The 27451-nt window shown below is 38.0% G+C and overlaps 1 protein-coding gene across 1 annotated transcript; it reads left to right on the top strand.

Annotated features, from left to right (window-relative positions):
• Positions 1-93: 93 nt before the first annotated feature.
• Positions 94-27203, top strand: Mael (maelstrom spermatogenic transposon silencer). The gene is made up of 12 exons (XM_051186184.1): positions 94-387; positions 561-653; positions 1719-1818; positions 3247-3402; positions 4665-4706; positions 11353-11477; positions 12249-12303; positions 12411-12552; positions 23062-23124; positions 24169-24301; positions 26289-26364; positions 26847-27203. The coding sequence occupies exons 1-12, from the start codon at positions 256-258 to the stop codon at positions 27032-27034; spliced, it is 1305 nt and encodes a 434-aa protein (XP_051042141.1). The 5' UTR covers positions 94-255; the 3' UTR covers positions 27035-27203.
• The last annotated feature ends 248 nt before the right edge of the window (positions 27204-27451 follow it).

Below are 27451 nucleotides of genomic sequence, written 5' to 3'. Positions count from 1 at the left end.
CGCTCTCCACCTGCGCCTCACTCCTCCTTCCTCCCCGCCCCCTCGGCCTCCGCACGAGGTGGAATCTTCCAGTTTCGGGCTGTTTTTTTGCCCCCCCACACACGGGGGCCAATGCGGCTGCGCGCTGCGCGCTGATTGGTCCAGCGCAGGGCAGGAGCGCGCGCAGGCGCCGAGCTCGGTTACTAAGGGCGGGAGCCCGCCGAGGGCGCCGGCTGCTTGCTGTGCCTCTGGAGGGCGTCGAGGCCCGACGACGCCATGCCCAACCGCAGGGCCAGCCGCAATGCCTACTATTTCTTCGTGCAGGAGAAGATTCCCGAACTGCGCCGGCGAGGCCTGCCCGTGGCCCGTGTGGCTGATGCCATCCCCTACTGCTCGGCCGACTGGGCGGTGAGGCCTCGGGCAGTTGGGCTGCGGGGAGGGCGGTGGGGACCCAGCCTGCGGGCGTCTGTGGAGGGGACCGGCCCTTCCTCCGGCCGGACCAACCGACAGAACCTTCGAGAACCGGGGCGTGGAACGGACGCCTCACCGCCTCCCTCTCTTGTCTCCCTCTTCTCCCAAAGCTCCTGAGGGAGGATGAGAAGGAGAAATACTCAGAAATGGCTCGGGAATGGAGAGCAGCCCAGGGAAAGGATTCTGGGCCTTCAGAGAAGCAGGTAAGGCCAGCCCCCCTTTCTGCCCACCCTGGGCTCCCACCGCGGAGGAGCCCGAGAACCGTCGGGAAGCTTCGAGGCAGTGCAGAAACCCCAGATGATAGGAGGGGATCGTGTTCAGGACTCCCAGAGTCCCTTTCTATTCTTAACGGTTAGACAGCTTTTCAAACACTTTTCGTACTTAGAAGTAGTTCAGCTTCATTTCATTCTTGAACTGTTGGCATTGGATTGAAATTCCAAAGTCTGGCAAATTATTTTTAATATAGTAGGTTTCTGTTTTAAGTCGGGTGGATTTGTGATGTTCTTGTGATTGTAAACTTAGATTTTACTTGTCATTATAATTTCTTAAAAAATATTTCTCCTCAAGGGGCTGGAGATGGCTCAGGGATTAGGAGCACAGACTAACTCTTACAAAGGACCCAGGTTTGAGTCCCAGCACTCATGTGGTGGCTCTCACAATCATCAATAACTCCAGTTCCAGGGAATTCTGATGCCCTCTTCTGGCCTACACTGGTGCTACACACATGTGACATACATGCTGGCAAACAAGGTGCTACACACACGTGACATACATGCTGGCAAACACCTGTACATGTAAAAAAAGAAAGAAAGAAAGAAAAGAATAATTTTTAAAGCATTCTCCTTAGAACTTGGTGTGGGGGGGGGGGTCTTGTTACTTGGAGGAGCAAGGTGCTCTGGCTTTTACTTTGAAGTAAAAACCAGGCAGTATTACAGGATTGGAGGTTTGGTTTGCTTTTCTTTCAAAAATACTACTTTGACCACTGGCCTGGCATTGGGTAGAAAGTGACTCGGGGATTTGAGATGATCAGTGGTGAACAAATGGCTTTCAGCTGTAGTTCATTTACCACCCACCTTATTTGTAGTATTTGTAGGTTTGCGGCTGTCTGCCATTGACTGCTGCTGTTGCTGATAAATGTCTTTTCGTTGACTGTGAGAGAATGCTGAAGTAGTCCACGAGCAATTTTGAAGTGACTTTGTTAAATTTAAGTATGTGAAGTATTCAGCAGTAGATCTGTTTAAAGTATTTGATTGCAAATTCTCTTTCAGAAATTCATATCTACACCACTGAGGAGGCCAGGCATGCTTGTACCAAAACCAAGTGTTTCTCCCCCTGATATGTCAAATTTGTCTATAAAAAGTGATCAAGGTAGAGTATTCCTAAAATACCAGTTATGCTTGGATTTGGGTGGCATATTGAACAATTAAAAAAAAGTCATCTGGGCGGTGGGGGAAGATGGCTCAATTAGGACAGCGTTGGCCATGCAAACATGGAGGGCAACATGTATATAAAAAGTGAGGTGTGGTGGTGGTTTGAGGGAGGTGGAGATGGGTAGGATGCCTAGGCAGCCTAGTCTAATTGGCAAGCCGCAAGTCCCATCTCAGACAAATATGGACATCTAAACAATGACACTAGAGGTTGACTTTTGATTGCCTCAAAGACATACCTGGGTATGTGCATCCCACCCCCAAAATGTGTTTTATTCATTTTGATCTTACATTTCAAAATAATTGACTATAATGGTTTAGATATTATAGCACTAGTGTTATACAGGATGAACTGATTTGCACTTGTGGAAATAATACTGGAACTTGTTTTTAACAAGTCTCTCTTGGCTTCTACCAGTTCATACATTATTAAACATAATTCTTAGGTGTCTTTGTAGCTTCCACACTTAGGTTATAGGTAGACAGAAAGAGTTAGGCTTTTGACCTATTACACAGCCTTGTAAGAGAAGAGACTTTAAATTTTGAACTACAAGAATAAAAGGTTATGGATTGATGGATATGCTAACCAGCCTGAATTAATCATCCCACATTTTATAAATTTGTTGAAGCCCTTATGGTAACTCATAAAGGTGTCCTAATATTATTTACCAATTAAGAATAAAGAATGTTGGCTGGGTATGGTGGCATATGCGGGAGGATCTATGTGAGTTGCAGGCCAGTCTGGTCTACAGAGTGAGTTTCAGGACAGCTAGGGCTGCACAGAGACACCCTGTCTCAAAAAAGGGGAGGAGGCTAAGAATTTTTAAATATTCTGGGGTGGGCAGACTTGAAGCAAGGATAAATTATTTTCCTACCCTAGAAGAGAACATAGCTAATAAAGGGCTTTTGCTGTTCCTCTTGGCTGTTTTTATTGTGTTCTTTGTTTAATACAGACTTTTAACATTGGTCTTGAGTGGACTGTACCAATCCACATAGTTCTCTTGTTTTATAGGTGGTCTTCTGTATACTGGCAGAAAGTACAAAAGCAGAGAAATAAATTTTTCACAGCTAGTTTTACTTGTTCTGTTGGACTTTATTTCCAAAATCTATGTGTTGCAAAGATGTCACAACTTTTATTATGTTGTTGAAATTCAGTGCTACTCTGTAGTTGAATTATGTAGAAGCAAGACTGAATGATTCTGTTGCTTTATAAAGAAATGGTTACTACTTAAATTCTTGATAAATGTGATTGTAAAGTTTTTACTTGGTATAATTGAATTTTCTATAATGCACTAAGAAATATGGGAACACATACCTGTGTAAAAGTGTTTCTAACAGTCTTGGGTTTTTGTTTTGTTTTGTTTTTCAGCTCTCCTTGGAGGCATTTTTTATTTTCTGAACATTTTTAGCCATGGTGAGCTACCTCCTCATTGTGAGCAACGCTTCCTCCCTTGTGAAATTGGCTGTGTTAAATACTCCCTCCAGGAAGGTATTATGGCAGACTTCCACAGCTTTATCCATCCAGGTTAGTAGCCAGTATTTGATAGAGCCTAAAAATACATGATTTTTTTTAACTGACTTCATTTATTAGTTGTTTTTTTAAAAGCTGAAGTACAGCTGAATTTTTAAGATGTGTGTAGATATAATGCCTGTTAAACTATTGGGAATTAGGTGGTGTTGTGGCTGGTTAATTGAATCTTTTCCTCTTCAGTGACCCTTAGAATTCAGAGGATCGAGTACCTCAAAAATGCACAGCCTGCCATTTGTTTACCCAGGGCCTTACATCTTGGGATTTTTCTGTTTTATGCCTTGTTCTTTTCTTTCATTATCCTATCCTTCACCTTAGTGGTGGTTAGTTTAAAGCTGATACTGCTTTGTAACCTTGAGAAAACCTTTTTCTGAACAAGCTAGATCATTTGTAAGGTGTCTGTAGAAACTATTTGAAACAGTGTGGAGATAGCACAGCTCTCTAAACATCCTTAGCCATCTCCTTTTCCACTATTATATCTCCACTAAAAGCAAGACAATAGCCCAGGGGAGACTCAAGCCTGTGATCCCAGCACTCATTCAGGAAGAAGGATGAGGCAAGAAGATTAGGCTACATTGATTCCCTGTCTGAAAAAAAAAAAGCAAATGAAAAACAGGTAGTTACAAGGATGTCAGATCTATCCAGTTCCCAAGAGAAAAGAGAGCAGTTAAAGGAACCACCATATCCTTGAACTCAGAAAAGGAGAAATGTATCAAGATAGGAAAGTGCTTTAAAATTAATTTGGACATCTTTATTCTCAGAGGGTGGCAAAGTTAATTATTATTGTGGACGTTTCTGCATAGGACAAGTCATACAGTTTTTATATTTTGTGGTGTGTGGATTATGAAACACTGAAAAGATAAAATTTTGATATTCTTCATTCTGAAAAATGTGTGTATGCTTGAGGTATAACAGGCTTTACCACCCTCAAGCCCTTCATGGACCCCTAACTAGAAGTCCTTTTGCATGAATTTTCTTTCCCTAGTATAATTTCCCTGGAAGGAACAACTTTCCATAAAGAGGTATTTTGAAAAATATGTAGAAATTATTTAGTCATCCTACCTTTTATTTAAGCAACAACAATCAAGACAAAAGGAAATGACAAAAAATAGAAAAGACTATATCAAGTTTTAATCTTGTATTTTAACATAATAAAGATTACCCACATTGAAACTTGGCTATCATGTGAAGTAATTACTTTAGCACAAGTAAGAGAACTTCCACATTTTTGGTTCTTAACAGAACACTTTGTATTGTAGGTGAAATTCCACGAGGATTTCGATTCCATTGCCAGGCTGCAAGTAAGTATAGTATAAAATAATTGGGATAAGAGGGGCTGAGTGTGTGCAGCCCTATTAAGACTCACTCTTTTAACCTAGAACATGTAAGCTATAGGGAATGATAAGCAGGATGATCTTTAAAACTTTAAACCTACACAGGCACACTCCTGCTACTGGGAGCTGAACAGGGGCCTCACACATGCTAGGCAACTATTTTGTCATAGAGCTGAACTCAAAATGTTTAAAACTTTGCTGACTTATATGTATGTATGTATGAACTCTGTTCTAAGGAAGTAAGCATATTGCTATATATCCATGGAGTTCCAAGGTCAGCTGTTGGTATAGCAGCCAGGCTCTTAGGAAAATCATGGGAAGTTTTAGATTCTCTGAAACTTAGATCCATTTATGAGCAATGTCTGTTTTATTTTTTTTTAAATTTTTTTTTTTTTTTGCAATGTCTGTTTTAAAACTTTATTTTAGAATTCATGCTTCAAGCTCAGAGTGGAGCAATTTTGAGTATGGAATGAGGAAATCATGCTTTTAAGTATTTTGTAACCAAAAAGCTTGACTATGACTAAATTTATCTAAGATTAGAGCTAAATTCTTACTATCTGTTTTAGCAGTTTCCTATTTCATTAAAATGAAAATCATGGTAGTTTTATATTAAATTGAGATTCATTCAGTATATTGTTTAAGGAACCATTTAATTCTTGCATGTATAGTTTAACTTAAAATGTGGTTAACTAGCCTACTAGAAGCATTAAAAACAAACGTTTGTCAGGTCTACTGTAACAGGCATATGGTAACTTTTATAATGCTAGCTGTGTGAGGGGGGCCACCATACACATGTGCAGATCAGAGGACAACCTTAGGGAGTCAGGTCTTGCCTTCCACCTTGTTGAGACATGATCCCTCTTGTTTCTGCCAACTGGATTATGAGTTTCTGGCAGATTATATTAACTCTGTCCTCCATCTCAGTGCTAAGATTACAGATGATCTCCATGTCCAGTTTTTTTTTTTTTTTTTTTTTTTTTTTTTTTTTTGTGAGTTTTAAGGATTGAACTCAGGTTGTCGTACAAGACAAATACTTTTACCTGTTGAGCTGTCTTTGGCTCTATCATGCTGTTTTTACTGCATGTATTTTATACTTTCCCTTTATATTATTGAATTTGTGTGGCTTAGGAAAAAAAGAAAAGTATGAATTTATTATTTGTGCCGCAACTAAAGTTGTAGACTGTGGGCTAAAGAGTTTAAGATATTTTTCTTTTTTAGTTATGCTTCCTTATATATATATAAAATAGAAAATGAAGCTTATACAGAAAAATACTTCATGATATCCCAAAGTTACATTATTTAAGGGCATTGTGCTACTAAATAGATGGTAGTTAAAACAAATGGAAGGGCTTCAGAGGTGGCTCAGCCATTGGAGGATGCTATACTCTCCTAGAGGACAGGAGTTCAGTTTTGAGCGCTACATCAGGCAGCTCACAGCTGAGGGATCCCTTGCCTCTTCTGACCTCTATACACACCTACACTCAATGTTCACAGGCATACACACATAGACATAAATAAAAATAAGGTAAATCTAATTCCAGAGCTTAGAAGACTTAAGGCAGAGGTGGATCACCCATTGTTTGAGGCTAGCATGGGCTACAGGGCAAGACTTTCTCAAAACTCAAAACAAAAGCCCAAACACAATTTTACGAAACCTAGTTTCTGACTTAATTTTCATGTTTGTGCTTGAAAACATGATTTTGGTTCATTCATCATTTGAATGAATACGTTGCCTTCCTGCTATGTGTCACTTATTTGTTTATAGTTATCACTAAAACCATTTCTTTGCTATCTTGATGTTGATAAACCTTTAAATATTTCATTGCATGTTTTTGCAGTATTTTCCTATTAAATAAATGAACACAAAGTATCCTTCCTTTCTTTAAAAGCTGTCTCTATCTTATCTATATCTATAAAGGCCAGAAACATTTTCTTTTTTCTCATGCTGAGGACCAAACCTAGGCAGTCCTTGTGCAGCCAGGCAAAGGCCCTCCTGCTGAGCTGCATCCACAGCTGGAAATGACTCTTAATTTATTATTCCAGCTAATTGAAACAAGATAGTGTTTCTCATTCAAACTTAAAATGTTTGGAGCTTGCCAATTTAAGCATGTCTTAAGTTGCCAATTAAATAATCCTGGGAAATCTGCCAATTGAATAAGATAAATGATGGTTAGAGTGACAGCTGTGTTGACATAGTACCTAAAAATTCCTGTGCTAATGTATCTGCACTGATTTGGAGAAGACCAGGGTGCATAGAATAATATACCAAGCCAAATTTACATGTTGATGTGATCTGTTTAAGCAGTAGCCAACGGATATGCACAAAGATTTCTTAGGGCTAGTGAGATGGCTCAGTGGGAAAAAGTGCTTGTCACCAAACAAGATGACCTGAGTTCGATCCCCAGGACCCACATGTGCTTCTTGCCTAAATAAATAAACATCTTTCAAAGACATTGTGCTGCCTGGTGTTTCAGAAGAGCTCAACCTATGTTCATTTCACAATGGTTTTTCTTTAGAGAAGTACTGCTTTAAAAGAAGCAGAGCTTTGAATCCTGATTGCAGCCTTCTATATGAAAGATCCATTGACTTTTCAGATGCATTAAATACAAAGACTGTAACAGTGACTTACAGTGTAGACTATTAATCAGCAGCCATCTCCCCACCAGCCAACTGAAAACAGCACATCCCCAGCACCATGCAGTCTCCCTGCACTCTCCCTTTTTCTTTATAAAACAAGGGTTCTGAATTTTGTTAGTCGTCATCTTTTCTGAATAATGTTACTATATACATATTTTAAGTATTTTGTTTTAATAGACATGTACCTATATTTTAAGTACATTTTTTCTTACATTGTATTTATTATAGAACTTACTCATTTATTGTGAAAATGGCTTTCTCAGCCTGAGCCTTACATTGTTCACTCTATATGAGCTCTCTTAAGTTTCAGGATTGGGTACTGAACCCCAAGTCTTATGCTTGCTAAGCAAGTACTCTACCACTGAGCTACATCTTTTGTCCTGTGCAGTGCCCTTTGATAAGCACAAGTGTTGTGTGTTAGTTTAGCAAGTCAGCCAATTTTTTTTTTTTTTTTATCAACTGCTGAAGGTTAGTCTCCTGTTTTCTTCTAAAATTTGCCAAGTTTGTTTTTTGTATTTGAGAATTATTCCACCTGGAATTGACTTGTATATGCTATGAGATGACAATTTCATTGTTTTCTCCTGCAGACAATCAGTTGTCTTGGCATCATTTATTGAATAACCCATTCCCCCAATAGGTAGTGTCCATTAGGTCAAATCTTACTTCTGCTTGTTTTCTATTTTTGATCTACTAGCATTTTGTTTTGGGGGGAGTGGCTTGACTATTATATTCTTAATTAAGCATAACAGTTTTAAAATCTTTAGATAGCTCCCCTGACCTTATTCTGTAATATCATAGCTATTTTTGACTCCTATTTTTCATCCACAGTTTGGAATCAGTTTTTTATACTTCACCAAAAAAAAGCCTTGTTGATAGATTGGGACCACCTGTAAATATTTAGGTCATTTTGGAGAAAAAGATAACTTTCATCATGTTGCCTTTCCATTTGTGAACATGAACACTTGTTTCTTCAGGTCTACATTTTTTAAATAAAGTTGTTAATAATCTTAGTAGCTTTTTATTTGAGATGGGGATCTCACTTGGCTGACCTAGAACTCCCTATTTAAAATAGATATAATATTTGGAGCAGTCCTTGTGCCTCTGCCTCCTGAGTTGCCTAAATCACCATGCCGATTTTTGTTACAAGTGCCATGTTTTGAATTGCATCTTCTGGTTATTTACTTGGTTTTGCATTGTATGAAGGCTAGGATCTTTAGTTTCCAGTTTTTCACCAACAGGTTCTTTGCCCAGACTGCCCTTATTTTTGCTGTGCACACTTCCTTAAGTGTGCTGTGAACACTTTATATATAGGTACATGTCTATTAAAACAAAATACTTAAAATATGTATATAGTAAAATTATTCAGTAAAGATAATGACTAACAAAATTCAGAACCCTTCTTTTATAAAGAACCAGGGAGAGTGCAGAGAGACTGCATGGTGCTGGGGATGTGCTGTTTTCAGTTGGCTGGTGGGGAGATGGCTGCTGATTAATAGTCTACACTGTAAGTCACTGTTACAGTCTTTGTATTTAATGCATCTGAAAAGAAGAACTTCCTTCTGTTTCCAACTTGATGATGGATGACAATATTTTAATAAGGATGCTCTTTCAAATCTCCAGTATTTTATTTATATGGTGATTTACCAGTGTAAACTGTTTTTGCACTTGAGAGCAACTCAACATGGTAACCAGAGGTGCCTTAATTGTTGAGTTTGGCTTGCTCATTCATCATTGTCTTAGAGTAGTGCATTTGTGTTGCTATTGACAACCCTGATTCGGTTGTTAGGATTATTTTGCTATTATAAAAGGTGAGGGAAAATGGGTTATGGGGTTTATTTTAATTGCGTTTAAATTTGGTTTCTAGGTGTTTGAAAAGTATAAATAAATTTATTTCTTTGAACAGAAGATACCTGGTTGTTTTTACAGTCTTGTGTCAGTAATCTTATTACAATTATCTTTGTTGATCTGTTTTCATAGTCTCTTGGCTATCATGTTTATCAGATATAGCCCTCCTGTGCACTGTGTGAGTAAATGGTCATATTATTCTTATCCAAAGAATGTTTATATTGTGTCTGGCAGAAAACAAGTCAGGAGGCATCTAAGATTATCTTAATGCATGGGCAGGGATTGAGGTAATTTAAATTATGCTTTAAACATTACAAGGACTAATCCATCTCTCTTTAATGAAGAAAGAGAGAGAGAGAGAGAGTAGACAGATTACCACCAAAGGATTTGGTGCATAATCAGTGGAATTTGTAGCATAATCAGTGAACAATAGATTTTATTACTACTTTTTATATAAGGTCTCTAGTAACCCACTCTGGCCTCAGATTGTGTAGAGATGACAGTGAGGTGTTGATCTTTGACTACGAATATGTACCACTATGTTTAACATTTTATTTACACAATAGTAATAGAAAGTCTTAAATTTTTACTGAGTATGCTAAAAAACTCTGTGTCTGAGCCTTTAAATCTTTGCTTCCTCAGCTCTCCAGCATTTATTCCTTCCCAAGACTCCAGGCTCCCAATTCTTCATTACATTGTTCTCTGTAGTACTCTGAATTAGACTTTCCACTTGTTGAGCTTTTCCTCTTGTCATTATGCAAAGCTGAACTTCATTTTTTATAGTCTGCAATTTTATATCTACATATTAAATTTGCATAATTTGATAGGAATTTTGTTCAAACATAAGCATAATATTTTTCTTCTTTTTAAATCTGTCTATTAACTTCTACACCAAAGAAAATTTTGGGTACCTTTCTATGAATTTTGTTTTGGTTCTCCTTCCTGTCTCTGTGTACCTTCATCAGAGGTGTATTTGCTCTTTTGAGACAGTGGACTTAGGAATTGTAATTATAGGTTCTAAAAGCACTTTGCTCAACCATCAGCTATTTGTAGAATTGACAAGTGATCTAAAACTAGCCTTTAGAGTTTCCTAACGTTTTACTCGTTTATCAGTAAGTCTTAAGTGCTGTCATGTTTGTGCTGCTAATATCTACGTCAGTGTGTGTGTGTGTGTGTGTGTGTGTGTGTGTGTGTGTGTGTGTGTTCATCTGAATTTACTTGGTCCTTTGTTTTTCCCCCCAGAGGTGTGGAGTTCTTCATATTGTTTTTTTTTTTTAAGGATTATTATTTTTAATGTGTATGGGTATCCACTGAGGCTAGAAGTAGGGGGCTGGGTCCCCTGGAACTGGAGTTACAAAATGTTAGTGCTGTATAGATGCTGAGATTAGCAACTTGGCTCTCTGGAAAAGTAGCCAGTGCTTCTAACCACAGACCCATCTCTTCAGCCACATAACTTCTTTTTAAAAAGCAGTCATGGATCATGCTAAGCCTAAATATTTGAGTTTAATCCTGGAACCCACATGGAAAGGAATCAACTCCTGTAGGTTGCCCTCTGAACTCCACATGCTTGTTCTCACACACATGCACGCACGTATGTATGTGAATATTTCTTTTAGTGAAAACAGGCTAGAGCAATTTGCTCACCGATTATAAAGTGCTTGCTGTACAAGTGTGGGGCCAAGCATTTAGATAGCCAGAACCTACCCTAAAAGCCTGGTGCCTGTCATTCCAGCCCCAGGCAGAGACAGCAGATCCCTAGAGATTAGTCATATCAGCAGGCTTTGGTTGGAAAGACCCCACCTCACTGAGTAAGGTAGAAGAGATCAGGGTGATTCCTGATAGCACTCTCAGGCCTCCACATGCTTTTGCACCCCCATTCAGACCAGCATGCATGCATTATGGGAACAATGCAAACACTTGGTCATTAAGAAACATGTGGGTTCAGTAATGACTTCATTATTCGTTGTATTCCCCACCTGCATGAGACACTGAGTTAAAGTATTTAAGGTCCCTAAAGAGAGCCAGAAGCTTGAGTGGGTAGATTACCCACTGTTCTCCTCCTGCATTCCTATACCCAACCTGATAATATTTGTCTTGCTCAGTGGCTGAACTACCTCTTTATTTCCCTCAGGTGATTCTAGTCACAAGATTCCTATTTCAAACTTTGAATTCGGGCATGACCAAGCAACTGTGTTAAAAAACCTTTATAAATTTATTCATCCAAACCCAGGGAATTGGCCACCTATTTACTGCAAGGTAATGTCTAGTAAAAAGTTTAAGATACCATTTAAACACCAGAAGAATTGAAAAGATAATAAAAGAATTTCAGTTTCATGTTAGTTATGTTTTAAAACATGCTCATTCTGAATTGATTTGTGTGCATTTAGTATGGCCTTTAAATTCCTAACTTTGGAGGCAACAAAAGCTGAGTATAGTATTCAGATTCCTTCTGAAAGACCTTCAATATCTTTTTAGCCCAATAAATGGATACTCATTCTCTTAATCCTTGTTTGTGATGTTTAGAAAAAACTTTTTGCTTTATCCATATTCTCCAGGATAGTAGTGAAGAATTGAGTCCTAAACTTTCTTTGTGTATTATAAATATTACCATGACCATATCACATGATCTGAACATTGACTTTGTCATTGGTCTACTTGCTTTTCATAAACTGTATTAAAATTTATATATATGAGTCAGGCGTTGGTGGCACACACCTTAAATCCCAGGACTTGGGATGCAGAGGCAGGTGATCTCTGTGAGTTTGAGGCCAGCCTGGTCTACAGAGCTCGTTCCAGGACAGGCTCGAAAGCAATACAGAGAAACCCTGTCTCAAAAAAAAAAAAAAAATTATATGTATGTATATATGACCAGTTGATTATAGCACTAATGTTTTCTAATATTTGCTATTTTTATATACTTTTCAATTAGTGTCTGTCTTTTCTATACACACTCAAATTTGAAAGGACAGTGTTAATTAAAATAATTCAAAAAAGGAGAAAATACAAGTAATGATTTTCCCTCTGCAGTCTGATGATAGAGCCAGAGTCAACTGGTGTTTGAAGCGTATGGAGCGGGCATCAGGTGAGTAGAGTCTGAGTTATACAAGAAGTGTAGTCTATAGTTTCTTTTGACATATGTGTTCTGCATACCCAAATTCACTAATTATGTTTTCTATTTACTAATGGAAGAAATCAGGCAAGATCTAGAACTTCTCACTGTAGAGGATCTTGTCGTGGGAATCTACCAGCAAAAATTCCTCAAGGAGCCCTCTAAGACCTGGGTTAGAAGCCTCCTAGATGTGGCCATGTGGGACTATTCTAGCAACACAAGGTATTTGATTTTGCAATTCACTGATGTTGGTTTCTTTTCTGAACTACATTCTGAGAATATAGGCTTGGACTAGGTTTTGGGTTTGAAGTTTTTGGTTTTGTTTGCCTTCTGTGAATCACTTTTCAGTTAAATCTTATAACTTATAAAAAGTTTTTTTCATGTATAGTCTTTACATATATCTTACATATATTTGCCTATGTGCACATTTACATGAGTTCCTGGTGACCCCTGGAGACCAGACAGAGTGTTAGATCCTCTGTTGCTGGGAACCAAACCCGGGTCTCTGCAGGTGCTCTCCAAACTGGGGAAATTTAATTTTAGATAGATTTAATATATTTTTTAGCTTATGATAATTGATGGAAAAGATACATTGCTACTTTATACTAAAAACAAGAACAAAAACCCGTGCCAAATACACTATTCTTTATCAGTTAGTAAAAGAATGCTTCTTGATTTATTTAGACTTTATTTTTAATTTTATCAAATTGTTTTCATCATATATATAATTTATACAAAGTGATAAGTAAATTAAACTGGCAAAATGTTTATTTTGAAAAAATCCTAGATATACTGAAAAATAAAAGATTAATTAAAAGTATAATACTCTTGGCTTCCTTAATTGTTAATATATTAACACATTTTCATTATAATTTATCTCTAAATACATACATAACCTTTTCTAAGTTACTTGAGAGTAAATTGAAGTCACCCTGCTTCTTTGTGTCTAGGTACACCAATATTTCCTTAGAATAACATTTCTCTTACAGTAATGCGCACCAAAGTCAGAATATTGCCATTTGACACACAGTACTATTATGTAAACTGAAGTTCGTAGACTGCCAGTTCTTTTGTGGTGTCTTTTATAGATCAGACAGTATTAGTAGTCCAGTTCTGGATGACGTTTTGTTGGTCGTGTGTGCATATGTTTTGCTTGGGCTTACCTGGAATTCATGATCCTTCTGCTTCAGACTCCCAAGTGCTACAGGGTTGCACTCCTGGGGTTCTTAGTCTCTTATAATCTTTATTTCTTTGAAAAGTGAAATCCACTTAGTTTATGAAGTGTTTCTCAGTTTGAGTTGGTTTGTATTTCCTGATGACTAGGTTAAGATTACACATTTTAGAAGGAATACCAAAAAAAAATACTACATATTCTCAATATGTCACACTTGGAAGCATATTATATCAGTGTGTACTATTCCTGATATTGAGAACTTGGACACTTGTCTAAGATAGATCTGTTAGTCACCTTTGAACAGTTACTATTGTGCACATGGGTTGACATGTGCTCAGCAGTAGAGTGCTACCTAGATAATAACATAAGGCCCTGGGTTCTGTAATGAGATATCCACCCTGCCCTCCTCACCTGTTGCACTTACCACGCCCATTGGGGAGTGTGGGCACAGGTGTAGGCGTGACTTGTGGGATCTATGTCTGGGATCCTGGACCTGAGCTCAGGCTCTTCCTGGTCAGAGACAGAGAGCATCCAGGGGGCGTCCTTGTAGCGGGAACCCTCGCCAGTCATCTGTTTCTGGTGTAAGTAATTTCTCCCTGTATAAACATCAGTCAGCCTATATTGTGTCCCAGAATCTTATTATCCCACGCAATAGGGTTCAGTCTCCCAAAAAGTAAAGTATTTTTGCAGAACAATTTAATTCCTTAAATGGTCAAATACTAGTCTGGCATTCAGTGATGATTTAGTTGGAATGGTTCCTTCCAAGCTTGTGAAGGTAGTGAGTGCTTTTCTTAATGATTCCTTCAGTATTTATTAGTTAGAATTCTATAATAAAATGCTTTTCTCCTTCATTTTTCCTATGTGTAGATTTATGAGTTCTTATTTGGTAAATTAAGTGCTTTTACTTTCTGGTACATTCTAGCTTCATCTATTGTTCAGCTTCAACCTTGGATTAGCAGTTTTTCCAATAGGTCCTTGTTCTTTCAAAGGTGGATGGTATTGAGTGAGAACCCATGTAGTATGTGTCTTACTGTTTGAGTTTTTGGATGCACTGAATGAAGTTTAAGTGTTGGTGGAACCATGATAGTTCAGGACTCATTTCTAGTTGACTTTAGTCTGAGGATAGAGTCACAGTAATTTTCTCAAAAGTCTCTTGGGTTATTTCTTTTTCATACTTTCACAATAGCTAAATTGCTGTTTGCTTATGTTCCATGTTGGCTTAATTAGCTTTTGGTTGTATAAAACACTAGCATTGTTAAGCAGTGTGTATTCACAAGTGTCACTCACTTGATTGAAACTGTATAAAAGCTTAAAAATGACCTTGGGGAGAGAACTAAATCTTTATCTTGAGTTGTGTCCAGGGACACAGGTTGTTTTTCTGTTGATCAGATGAACACTATTCTTTGTGATATCTTTATTTTTCATATGTTTGAAGGCCTATTACTGGTGTGTTATTGAGGGGCAGTTCCTTATGAAATTTTGTACTTCTGTGGAAACTGGTTTAATTAAGCTTCATAATTCTGATGGGTAAATTTAGTGATTGGTATTTTTTGGGGAAAGTACACATGGTAAAATATATTTTTAGATGCCTGTAAGGTAGATAGCCTCAAAAATTTTTGGTAGTAAAGTTTCACTGTTTCATTATATCCTATAGATTCTGAAATGTCATTTTGAATAAATATTGTTTAATTTCTTCTCTAACAAATTAAAATGATCTTAAATGAGCAGATGGAAAGGCCCTGTATTTTGTTTATTTTAGTAAATTATGAGTATTTGTATTAAGACCAAACAATGTCAATTGCTATACCAAAAACTCTGTGAGAGAGATTTAATGTTTAGGGTATTTTTGATAACTTAATATATAATCGATTTTATGAACTATTCTGTGAGCACATGAGAATATTTTGTACCCATTCTTTTGGGTTGTAGGATTTGATTCTGTCAACAAGATCTACACTGCCTGTTGGGTAGTCAGTTTTTTTGTTGCTTCAGTCAACACCCAAGATAATAATCAGCCAATAAAGAAAAAGGGATTTTGATTTTAGAGGTTCAAATTCATAATCAGTTGGCCTCTTTGCTTTTGTGGCTATGTTCAGACAATGCCTTGCAGTGGGAAATGTATGTGGTAAAGCAAACTGCCTCGCATCATTACTGGAAAAGTAATACAGAGGAGGAAGGAGACTGGTATTCTATAGTAGTCTTCATGGACACACTAGCCTCAGCTACCTGAGGGTCTCCCACTCACACCCACTTCTTTTTAAGATAAGGCCTCACTGTGTCAATCAGACTGGCCTCAAATTTAAGAGATCTGCCTGCCTCTGCCTCCTGAGTGTTAGAATCAAAGATTTGTGCCTCCACATCCTACACTACACCTTGTTTCTTACATAAATTTCTGGCACCTCCTGATAGCACTAAGCATGGGCCTACAGGATCAGTTTGCACCTTGAGCTCATGATCATTCTGCCTCACGCTCCTGAGTATTGGGAGTAGAAAGGTTACCATGTCTGCAGATTTTCTTCTTCAGTTAACTCTTTGTCCTCTTGATAGATCATCTATTCACAGTAGAGATTTACTGTTTCCATACCTCCTTATACATCTCTAATTTTAAGCTGGTTGCTCTATTTGGTGTCTGTTCATTTTTCTCCCCTCGTGGTTAAATTTCCACAGTCTGACTTTGTGTTCACAATTCCTAAAAAAATACAACTCCATTGTGTTGTGTATTCCTTTTACAAAGTTTAAAATTTTCTTAACTCTGACTCTTGTAGCCTGGAAACTTTACTACTTTGCCATCCTTTGTGTTGGTAGCTCCTCTCGGTTTTTGCTATTTAAGGTTCACTTTCTGAGGTGTCTGATGAACAATTTCAGTGTGCAGAAATTGACTTCTGTTCCTAGAACTTTTTCACGGGTGATAATTTTTCTCCCACTCTTAAGGAAATGTATAATACATGCTGCTATATTCTTTCATTTTATTTTCTCTTTTTACTTTTTAATTATTTGCTAATGTTCTGGGGGTTTTTTTGTTTTTAGTTTCTTTTGCAGAATAAATCAGTATTTCTTTGGGCAATTCATAATCTATTTAGATTATTTTCTGTTTTTGATTTGAGTCTAGTCATTTATATTTATTTTAAAAATTGTTTACTTCTGATTTTTTCTTATTGAGAGTATGTTTCCATATTCTTACTCACTTGTGAGAATTTAATTCTATGTGGAATATTATAATAGAATTCCCCATGATGTTTTTGAAGTTCCAGGTGCTTTTATGTTTCTTAATGTCCTAATATCTTTCTATGAATGAGGCCTTCTCTTCCTTTGTCTCTTGGGTGGCAATTTTTGACATATTTGTGAGTTTAGTTCAAGAGCCCCCCCCTTCTGTCAGTGTATTAGCCAACATATAGGTTCACACTAACATTTGCTAGTGACTTGAGTAGAACATGGCTGATTTGGGGGGGAGGGTAATAGGCATCAGGGGCCCTACAGGATCCTAAATTTATTCTTTGGCTTTTCCTCCCCATCATCCAGTGAAGCAGTTTTCCCCTGTGAGTCACAGTCCCTTTGGGGTTAAATGATCCTTTCACAGGGATTGTTTACATGGCAGATATTTACACTGTAACTCATAACAGTAGCAAAATTACAGTTATGAGGTAGTGTGGTAGTGTAGTGGGTGGTTTTGTGTCAGCTTGACACAAGCTAGAGTCATCAGAGAAAGGAGCCTCAGCTGAGGAAATGCTTCCATAAGATTCAGCTATAAGGCATTTTCTCACTTAGTGATCAATGGGGGAGGGCCCAGCCCATGGTGGATGGTGCCATCCTTGGGCTGGTGGTTCTATAAGAAAGCAGGTTGAGCAAGCCATAGGGAGCAAGCCAGTAAGCAACTCGCCTCTATGCCCTCTGAATTAATTCCTGCCTCTGAGCTCCTGCCCTGATTGAGTTCCTGTCCTGGCTTCCTTCAGTGAAGAACATCAATGTGGAAATATAAGCCAAATAAACTATTTAATCTCCAACCTGCCTTTTGGTCTGGTGTTTGGTTGCAGCAATAGAAATCCTCAGATAAATAGTAGTAAAAATAATGTTATAGTTGGAGTCACCACAACACGAGGAATTGTATTAAAGGGTTGTACCATTGGAAGGTTGAGAACCACTGATCCAGTATATAAAGAGTGCTTCTCCATCCAATCTCCACCAACATAGGCACTTTCTTATAGATAAGAGCTTTCCAAGTCTCTACTTCAGTTTTTATGTGGAGTGGGGATGATTTACATTTAGTCTTGGGCACTCTTGTTTCCATTTTCTTTTGTCCCTACAGTTTTGTGAACTCTGAAGTTGACATAAAGACTTAGAGTGAAGGAGTGAACAATTTGCCCATTGCAATATTAAGTTTTCTCTTTATATTTGAGTATTTAGTGTTTTGTCCTCTGTAGAATCTTGTCTATTTTTGTTGTTGTTGTTGTCATTGTTGTTGGTCTGTGAAGTATGTGATATTAGTATATTTAGATTCAATACAGTTACTTTGGTTACTGACTAAAGAATTTCTAAAAGTTTATAAAGAATTTCTAAAAGTTTATATTTAGAAGTATTTGGTGTCTGTATTTATATTCTGTATTATCCCCTGTGCCATTAGCAGTATTGGGGTAGGTGGGTGGGTATACACACACACACACAGAGAGAGAGAGAGAGAGAGAGAGAGAGAGAGGAGAGAGAGAGAGGAGAGAGAGACCATACAGTTACAGCCTTTCAACACTTTGGACAATATTTAAGAATTTTAGGAATTTTAGGTAAGTGGCACTTTGTTTTAAAAGAATCCCCAATATTGTCTGGAATTTTCTTCCTAACAACTGTTTTGGCCTTTTCCTCACCTTACCAGCATAGATTAGTGTTTTCAGAGACAAATAGTTCCTAAAATTCTTAAATATTGCCCAACATGTTGAAAGGCTGCAACTGTATGATTACTGTGTATACATATGTATACACACATACACACACAAAATGTAAGCTTAGGCCATGGTAATTATTTCCATACACTTTAAATGGCAACTGTAGAATAGTTTTGTATAATATGGATTATTAAAAGAAGAATTACAATGTTCAGTAAATGCAGGCTCAACAAGACTAAGATAGCTTTCCTGTTGTAATTTTAAAAGGCAGCTCTAGAAAAAGACTTCATGTGACAGAGCTTGGGTGGAGGGTTTTTTAATTGGGGGAAAGTGAATGGGAAAAGAAGGGAGGAGAGAGGAGAGAAAAGGGGGGAGACTGGCCTGGGGGGGCAGCAGAAGAGGAAAGAGAGGCAGAGAGAGAGGTAGAGAGAGAGGAGGGAAGAGAGAGAGAGAGAGATGGGAGGTGGACAGAGCCGTTTTAAAAGGGAATGTAATGACTGTGCACAGGTGGTGCTCTTAGTGGCTGCAGCTGAGGTAGGGTGTATCCTGTCAACCCAAGGACAGGCCAGTGCAGACACCTGCGTACTAACATTCCTGTAAGGCATTTCTTGAGACCTGTGCCATGGGATGGGTTCAGAGAGACTGATGACAGTGCTGCAGCCACCATGTGAAGCGTGTGGACCAGATGCCTCTGCCTTTCACTGAGCACTTAGAATGTCATAAGATTTCGAGGGAATTTGCGTTTAATAAGCTATAGAAACTAATTATAAAGTTTTAATATAGGTCAATAGAACACATTTTAAACAGTGCTCTGAAGTACCTACTAAAAGACTTAGTAGTAAATGGCTGATAGCCATTATCTTAAGGTCTAGGAGAAATGGCAAAATTTTATATTGATGTAGTTTAGTACTTAAGTAATAAGGTAGTAGCTATCATACTGTTGTGGAGGCTCAAATATTTGAATTGTAATAACTGTCCTGTTCTTCTAACTAGTTGTCTTTGGGTTAACTTATAAGTCTTTGGCCTGCTAACTAAAGCAATACAGCCTTTAATCAACAAATAGTGACCCAGGCATAGTCTATGGCACACACCTCTAACCCCAGCATTCAGAATCAGGGGCTGGAGGATTATTACAAGTGCAAGGCTATCCTGATCTACATAGGCATTCCAGGCCAGCCAGGACCCTGTCAAAACAAAACTTATTACACATCATTTCCTATGCCAGGCACTTATGCTGAAGTCAAACAGCAAAATTGATGTTCTCCATGAGTTCATAAAGCTAACATAGGGAAGATACTGCAATAACTAAAAAAAAACGACATTTTAACTTGTAATAAGTGCTTTTAAAAGTCAACCAAGAAGTGTGTGGAAGGGGAGAGTACAAAATGAATGGTCCAGAATACCATTTAAATTGTAATATGAAAGCTAAGAAGAAAGATAAAAAAATGAAGAGAGCCATGTTAGAAATAGGATTTTACCAAGCAGGAAATAGATTGGGTTTCTTAAAGATCTCTGAGGTTCTTTTTACAGAAGTATTGAAAGGAAATAAGAAAGTATAGAGCCTATGATTATTAAATTAGCTAGCAATAAATGATTTGGAACTAGGGTGTGGTAACAGAGAGGATTAGGTTTTAGATTGGTAAAGAGCAATAGACCTTGCTTAAGGACTAGAGCTAGGGACTGAGAATGGAAACAATAACACATGATTGGCTAGATGGGTTGAAAGAATTAAGTTTAGAATATTCGGAGAGACTGGTGCAGTGTCTGATGAACCCATTGTATGTAGATGAGATCATTAGAGGACTCATGCACAACTCTTAGTAATAGGCTTTGCCATTATCATAAAGCTCGGGCAGAGGCTGTGGCTGTGGAGATATCAGCACTCAAAGCCTATAGTTGCTATGTGACACAAATTACAGCCATGACACAAATTATAGTCATTGTCAGTGTTCATATGAAGACTGGAAGCTGGAAGGTGAGAATCAAAGCCATGGTGAGTGCAATAACTTCACAGACTGCCATGAACTTCTTACTTCCTGGGTTAGGTCTGTTTCTTCACTTTTGTTCCTCATTTATCTTATTCTTTGGGAATGTAAATTGTCTTTCTGTGGCCTTTTTCACATTGTGTGTTTTCTTTGAATATTTTATTTTCCTTGGTTATGTTTATATTTAGAAATGAGGCTTCAAAACCAAATAACTGGTCCTCTTGTGTAGTGGGAACTATCAGCTTTACTGCAGGGGAAACCAACAAAAGAGGTTAGCAAATTGGAGGCAGAATCCTAAATTCAAGAGCTTATTCCCTCATGTGGTGTTAGCTCTTTGAACAGAAATTCAGCCTCATAGCCTGCATCATCCCTTCTTAAATATACTATATTTATATGTGTGCATATATGGTGTGGGTGTGCCTGTGCCTGTGTATGGATATGAAAGGATAGAGGAAATGACGTCTTTTCCTACCACCATTGGCTCCAGGGATTGAGCTCAGGTCATCAAGTGTACATGGTAAATGCTTCATCCCATATCTGCTTTTGGTATGAACATGTCCATGAATGAGCCTAGCACCTTACTAAAGTTCTGATGGGCAGATCCTCTGGAGATCTTGTCTTTCGTGCCTATTCTGTGAGCCACAAAGGCAGTGACTTCCTAAGTCACTGTTCTTCATTTATTTCCATAATTTTGTTAAATTATCTTTTATAGAGAAACCTGCTTGTATTTTTCTCCTTTATTGTGTGCATCTAGTTGACTGATTTTCAAAAGACTTTGGGGACAAGAAATAAATATATGCATGTATTTAATTCACCATCTGAACAGAAGAAACCTTGACTATAGTAGTATTAAGAGGTGAGGTTTTATATTGTATAATAATACATGAGGCACTAGAGGAATAGGTTCTGTAAGAAATGTGGGAAAGAGTGACATGGTGGTCCTTACCCTTAGTCTCCTGTCTGATAACAGCAGTAAGATGTGTGAAGACACTAGACTTCTTATCTAAGAAGCCTTTAAAACTGTGAGAGTAATGTCTAATGAGATTATAGACAAGTTACTTCAGATTACTTCAGTGTGAGGGTTTTCAAACTACAAAATTTATGGAGTGAGTATTTTGTCTGTTTCTTTGGAAAGATGGAATTTCTATGGGCAGAGAAGTGGACAGTAGAGAGGACATTTGCCAGTAGACAGCAGCCTTGGTGGTTCAGGAAAGGGGGATGTGATACATGAACAGTAACAAAAGCCAGTGAGTCTCTAGAAATACTGCTATAGGGTGATGGAGAGTTTTCCTTGAAGGAGGAATTCTAACCTGAAATAGGGACAGAAGCAATCACCAGGACTTTTTGGAATAAAAAGTGTGAATAGCCTTTATGCTGCATATACATGGATGAGGTAGCATTAGGAGTTTGGGGAGTAGATGGTAGATAAATTGACTACAGTCTACAGAGGGCCTGGAGAGATGGTTTATACTGCTCTTCCAGAGGACCAGAGTTCAGTTCTGGGCAGGTCCTCTTATCTTGAATTCTAGACAAGGAACAAAACTAGTAACCAAAACTAAAACTAATTCCATATGGTTGTATACAAACTTAGTTTAGTTCTTCAGTCCTCAATTTAGATTGTCCTCATATTTATTGGATCACTAGTCTTTGAAAATACAGGGGGAGTTTTTAGATTGATGTTAGATCAGTTAACTGTCACTTGGCATAAATAACTTTTATAGTTACTGTATGGCATTTTTGTGGTTTTAAATGAAGATTCTTGCTAAGTTTAGGTAAGCTTTATAGTTAGCAATACTGTTCTCAGTCTTAGTAGATGGTACTTAGTGGAAAAGCACATTTGTATTGGCTCTCATGAAAGTGTGTTATTCCTGTGTCTGTAACTGGGTTGAATCATTTGACTTTGGTCATTTCCTTTCCAACTTTTCCTCTTGTCTCCATTCAAACACCACTTTCTCAGTGGTACCTTGCTGACCATTCCATCTAAACTGTTTGTTTCTGCTTCACAGTGTTGTTGTTGTCAACATTTTTTAGGATTTTTCATTAAGCACATCTGTATGTCTTTTTGATCTGCCTTCCCCACTAGGAAAATATGTGTTGTCAGAGATGATTTCATTCAGTAAAGTACTTTCATGCCTAGATCAATGCCTGGCAAAGTGCGTGCAATTCATTTAGTGGTTGAGTATATGTTAACATTAATTGTTACTGTGCTTCTATAGAACCCTCATTTTAAGGTAAAATATAACTGTATAGGTATGTGTAGTTTGCAAATTAAGAATTTTCACTGGAGAAGAGTTAACATACTATTTTTAAATGTGTATTAAATTAGTCTTTGAGGGCCAGCAAAATAGCTGAGTGAATAGTGGTGCTTGCCCATCAGAGTTTGATCCTGGAAACCCACTTGGCAGAGAAAAGAACCAACTCTGCAAGTTTCCCTCTGGCTGCCACATAAGCACATGCACAAACCATATAAAAAGTGTATGAAATTTTGAATAATGGTGTCAGCTTTTATTAAATGATCTCAGCTAGGTGAGTTGGAAATTTGGCATATAAAAACCCTAAACAGTTCATTTAGTTCAACTACTTCAGTTAGTGCTGCCTTTCTCTCTGTACTGGGGATGGTACCAGGGACTTACAAGCTCCATCCTCAACCACTTGTTAGTACATTAAATTCCTTTTATTTATATTTTTTTCTTTTGTACAGGTGCAAGTGGCATGAAGAAAATGATATTCTCTTCTGTGCTTTAGCTGTTTGCAAGAAAATTGCGTAAGTATGGGGAGAAGGTCCCCCCCCCATCCCTTCCCCTCCAGCTGTGCTCTGCAGGGAGTCCTTTGTGTCAGCTTCTTACTGAAGCCCAGGGAAAACAAAAGTAGTTTTCTCTTTGTTACTTTTACTGTTCTGTCCACATCACTACTACTGAACAGTTTGTGTGACTCTTCAGAAGCATTTGAGGTTTTCCTTCTTGGGCCCCTTAAGGAGAGAGAATTTCCTGCAAGCATTAAGGATTATCACTTTCTTGTAATGGTGCCCTAAAATTGTAAACTGGTTTTGTTGTGAAAGTGCCTATAGTCTTGTTCTAGTTTGTGGTATGACAAACACCATGACCAAAAGCAACTTAAGAGAGAAAAGGATTTATTATCTTACACTTCTAGGTCACAGCCCATTATTGAGGGATGTTAGGGCAGGAACTCAGGCAGGAAATGGGAACCATGGAGGAATGCTACTTGCTGGATCACTCTAGGCTTATGTTTAACTAGGTTTCTTATGCAGCCTAGAGTTGGTACTGCCAATGTAGCCTGGCCTCTGGGTTTATTAACAACAAAGACAGTGTCCACAGACCAGTCTAGACTAGGCAATTCCTCAACTTAGGCTTTCTTCTCAGGTGACTCCAGGCTATTATATCAAGTTGACAGTTGAAGCCAACTAAAACAAGCCTCAAGTCTCTGGGTATTTACTCTTCTAGCACTTCTCCATGCAAATGCTTCTTAACTCTGAGGATTAACTGTTCATGGTTGTAGTTTTATTTCTTCTGCCTTCTTTCCTTAAACATTGGAGAACCCTACTTACCCTTGCCCTCATTCCCATTCCCTGTAGCAACCTGAAATTTTATCTAGTGTGATCAGAAGATTGCTTACCAGTAATAATGTTCATGGTTTGAATGCTGCCTGTTCCCATCTCTCCTCTCTGAATCTTTAGATTTTTCTCAAAATTAGAATAATACCTCTGAGGTGCTTCCTTTGTTGGAAAACTTGAATACTTTTAGAGAACTGGATGAAGTTGCTCTAGTGAGATATGTCTTCTTTTTTAAAGGTACTGCATCAGTAATTCTCTAGCCACTCTCTTTGGAATCCAGCTCACTGGAGCTCATGTACCACTACAAGACTATGAAGCCAGCAATAGTGTGACCCCCAAAATGGTTGTATTGGATGCAGGGCGTTACCAGGTGAGGAGACCTCTGTTGGCAGCAGAAGCTTAGATATATGTAACCTCTTTGAGGGAAAATTTGTTTGTTTCTTGCTTGCTTCTAATTTGATTCTAAGAACAGTTTCTCTGTTGACATTTTCAAATGAAGGTGTATTTTCTTCTCTCGTTTTAAAGGTTGTGTCTTTGTTTTTTGGTTCTTGGGGTTTTTTTGTTTGTTTTGTGTTTCTTTTTTAGCTTCTAGACTTCTTTAGACTGTGTTCCTAAAATCCCTAAGTTTTAAAACTCATGCTGTCTGTGCTACAGTACCTGGTAACCTGACTAGGGAATCAATGGGCACTTCAGTTGGGTCTCCCATTAATGTGACACTGAACCATGAACAAACAGTTTTCCAATATTTTTATTTTCACTTTCCCACAAAGTAATCTTTCCAGCTCCTGGTTCTGTGTCTTTCTGTCCTGCCTTCTCCCATACCATATAAGACCCCAACCTATGATCATATCCTATACCCAGTGCTATTGCTTCCAGTCTCAACTGCAAATAGCCTTGTCTGTGACTCCCACCATCTTCCTTTAGCAACCCAGTACCAGCAATTTATTGACCTCTGCTATGACCTAAAGCTCACTTAAAGCTCTACTATCTTAGGCTCCTTTATAGAGCTACTGCATTAAACAATCCCAGAACACTATTTGTGTGTAAAAAGCTGTGGCCTCATGTTCATTTTTTTTTATTACCGCCTCTATTCCCGCCTTTACTGCCTTCCATTCCAAATTAGAAGGTTTTAGTCTATCTTTACTGCTTTACCTAAACTCAATTTACCCTCTTTATCATGCTTGGTTGACAGACTAATACTGATTTTTAATCTAATTCTTTACATCCACTCCTCCTATTGTGAATTGAAATGAATCTAGAATGAAACAGCAATGCTGCCAAGTATGGCAGCAAACAACTATAATCCCAGCACTCTAGAGTCTAAGAAAAGAAGTATACAAGTTCAGAGTCAGCCTGGGCAGCTAAGGGAGACCATTTGGTCTCAAACTAAAATAATGGAGGGGAGTACTTGCCTGATATGTACAGGTCCCTGAGTTTAGTCAACACATGTGCATGCATACACACACACACACACACACACACACACACACACACACACACACACACACACACACGAAAGAAACTTCCATACCACCATAATGACTAATGTCTTTATGATCAGCTTCATCAATTCATTGGCATTGCCTACAGTCATCATTTCTCTAGTCTAATTTCTCATTTATTATCTTTCAATTTCTATCACCTTTTCCCCCCACTTTTGCTCTAGCCAATACTGATGATGGTGCCTCCAGGAAAGCAATCAATCACAGATTTTCATATTCTACCAATTCACCTGTTTGCTTCCACTTTATTCTCTGCTTTTACTCTGATATTACTAAGTACTCTCCGCTCCAATTTAAAATTTATGTATTAGATCTTGTTCTTTCATTAACCAAAGACACAGCTGCAATGATTTTACTTTTTTGAATCTTTAGGGCTCCCTCTACTGAGTCATTCTTTTTTGCACCTCTTCCTCACCTCTCTGTGTGTGTGTGTGTGTGTGTGTGTGTGTGTGTGTGTGTGTGTGTGTGTGTGTGTGTGTGTAGGCATGCTTGCCCATGTGTGCCATAGTGCACATATGGATATCAGAGAACAGGACTTGGTTCTCTCCTATCATATGGGTTCCAGGGATCAAACTCAGGTCATCAAGCTTGACACAAGCACCTTTGCCCATTTTGCCAGCCCTATTCTATAATCATTCTTACCAAAGAAGCATGTCATAATCTTTAAAAAAAAAATAAGCAATAATCTCTCTTAAGCCTGAGACCCTAAAAACTCTGCAGAGTCACCATGTCTCCTTTATAGAAACATGACTAAACACTGGGGAAATACTTATGGTAGTTTGCATTTTTAATTTAGAATTAAAGTAGGCCATTTAATAATTGATAAGGATTAAACATTTTTCCTGTTCTTTACAGAAGCTAAGAGTTGAGAGTCCAGGATTCTGTCATTTCAACTCTTATAATCAGGAACAAAGGTCAAACACATCCACTGGTGAGCACCTTTAGTTTTTATAAAATTGGGGTTATACCTTAAACCTTACAAAGATCTGGGAGGCCATAGAGCATTTTGTTTGGAATTAGCAGTTAAAACAAATGACTTAAATTTATATATTTTTGTCACTAGGGGAATGTAACATTCCTCAGACTTTTGTGCAGGACATTTCTTTAAAAAGTTTTTCTTATAGCGACTACAGTTTCATGGTTTTGATGTGATAGATGATATGTTTTGGGAGATAAGAAATTTCTAAAGCTAGTTACATGGAATTTCAAGTGATACCTAAAGAACTTCAGTTGGGGTTTCTTGTTCTAGAAACAAAAGGAAACATTTTTTTCTTCATCTACTTGCCTTCTGCTCATGGTTTTCAGTTATGACTTAGTGAGAGTCCTACAGTGTGATGAAGTTAACTGAAATGCCTCTTTATAAACCAAATGTAAAGTTGCTGTGCCTGTTTAATTATCTTTTCAACACTCTAGGTTATTACCCATCTGGGGTGAAAATTTCTGGCCCCAACAGCAGTGTTCGAGGAAGAGGGATTACCCGCTTACTAGAGAGCATCTCCAGCAACTCCAACAACATCCACAGATTCTCCAACTGTGAGACTTCACTCTCACCTTACATGTCCCAAAAAGATGGGTACAAATCTTTCTCTTCCTTTTCTTAATGATGGTACTTTTTGCAATTTCTGGAAAAATAACAGGCCCAACTTCCTTTCTGACTACAGTCATATTAAACAAACAGATCACATCAATAGTAAATGTCACTCCTCTAAAAACTACTTAATTTGTAAGGAAACTATTTCATAGATTAAACATAATTGTGGTTGGAGAAGATTTTGGCATTCTTGCTTGTTTGGGTGTGTGGGTGTCTTGTGTTTCCTTTATTTTCTTCTAAGACTTATATTTCCTGGTGGTGTGATGGGGTATGTTTTGAATTCTAGAACAAAACTGGCAATTTCAGAGCATTTGAAATTTTATACAGTTCTTTCCCCTGAAGTAAAGGTATTGAGTATCTGTTACAAAAGACTCTAAAATAATATTAACTTAATTCTCCCCATTATGAAATGTAAACCTTAAAGACC

This window comes from Phodopus roborovskii, unplaced genomic scaffold, assembly GCF_943737965.1.
Source record: "Phodopus roborovskii unplaced genomic scaffold, PHOROB, whole genome shotgun sequence".
NCBI lineage: Eukaryota > Metazoa > Chordata > Mammalia > Rodentia > Cricetidae > Phodopus > Phodopus roborovskii.
The sequence above is the reverse complement of the archived record's forward strand: the minus strand, read 5'-3'. Positions and strand labels throughout refer to the sequence as shown.

Bases quoted from the DNA above. Each gene is read 5' to 3' on its own strand.
- Mael (XM_051186184.1), top strand. From the start codon at position 256: ATGCCCAACCGCAGGGCCAGCCGCAATGCCTACTATTTCTTCGTGCAG. The intron at 23,125-24,168 runs GTAAGTATGGGG...TCTTTTTTAAAG, and splicing joins GCTGTTTGCAAGAAAATTGC to GTACTGCATCAGTAATTCTC. The intron at 26,365-26,846 runs GTGAGCACCTTT...TCAACACTCTAG, and splicing joins AAGGTCAAACACATCCACTG to GTTATTACCCATCTGGGGTG.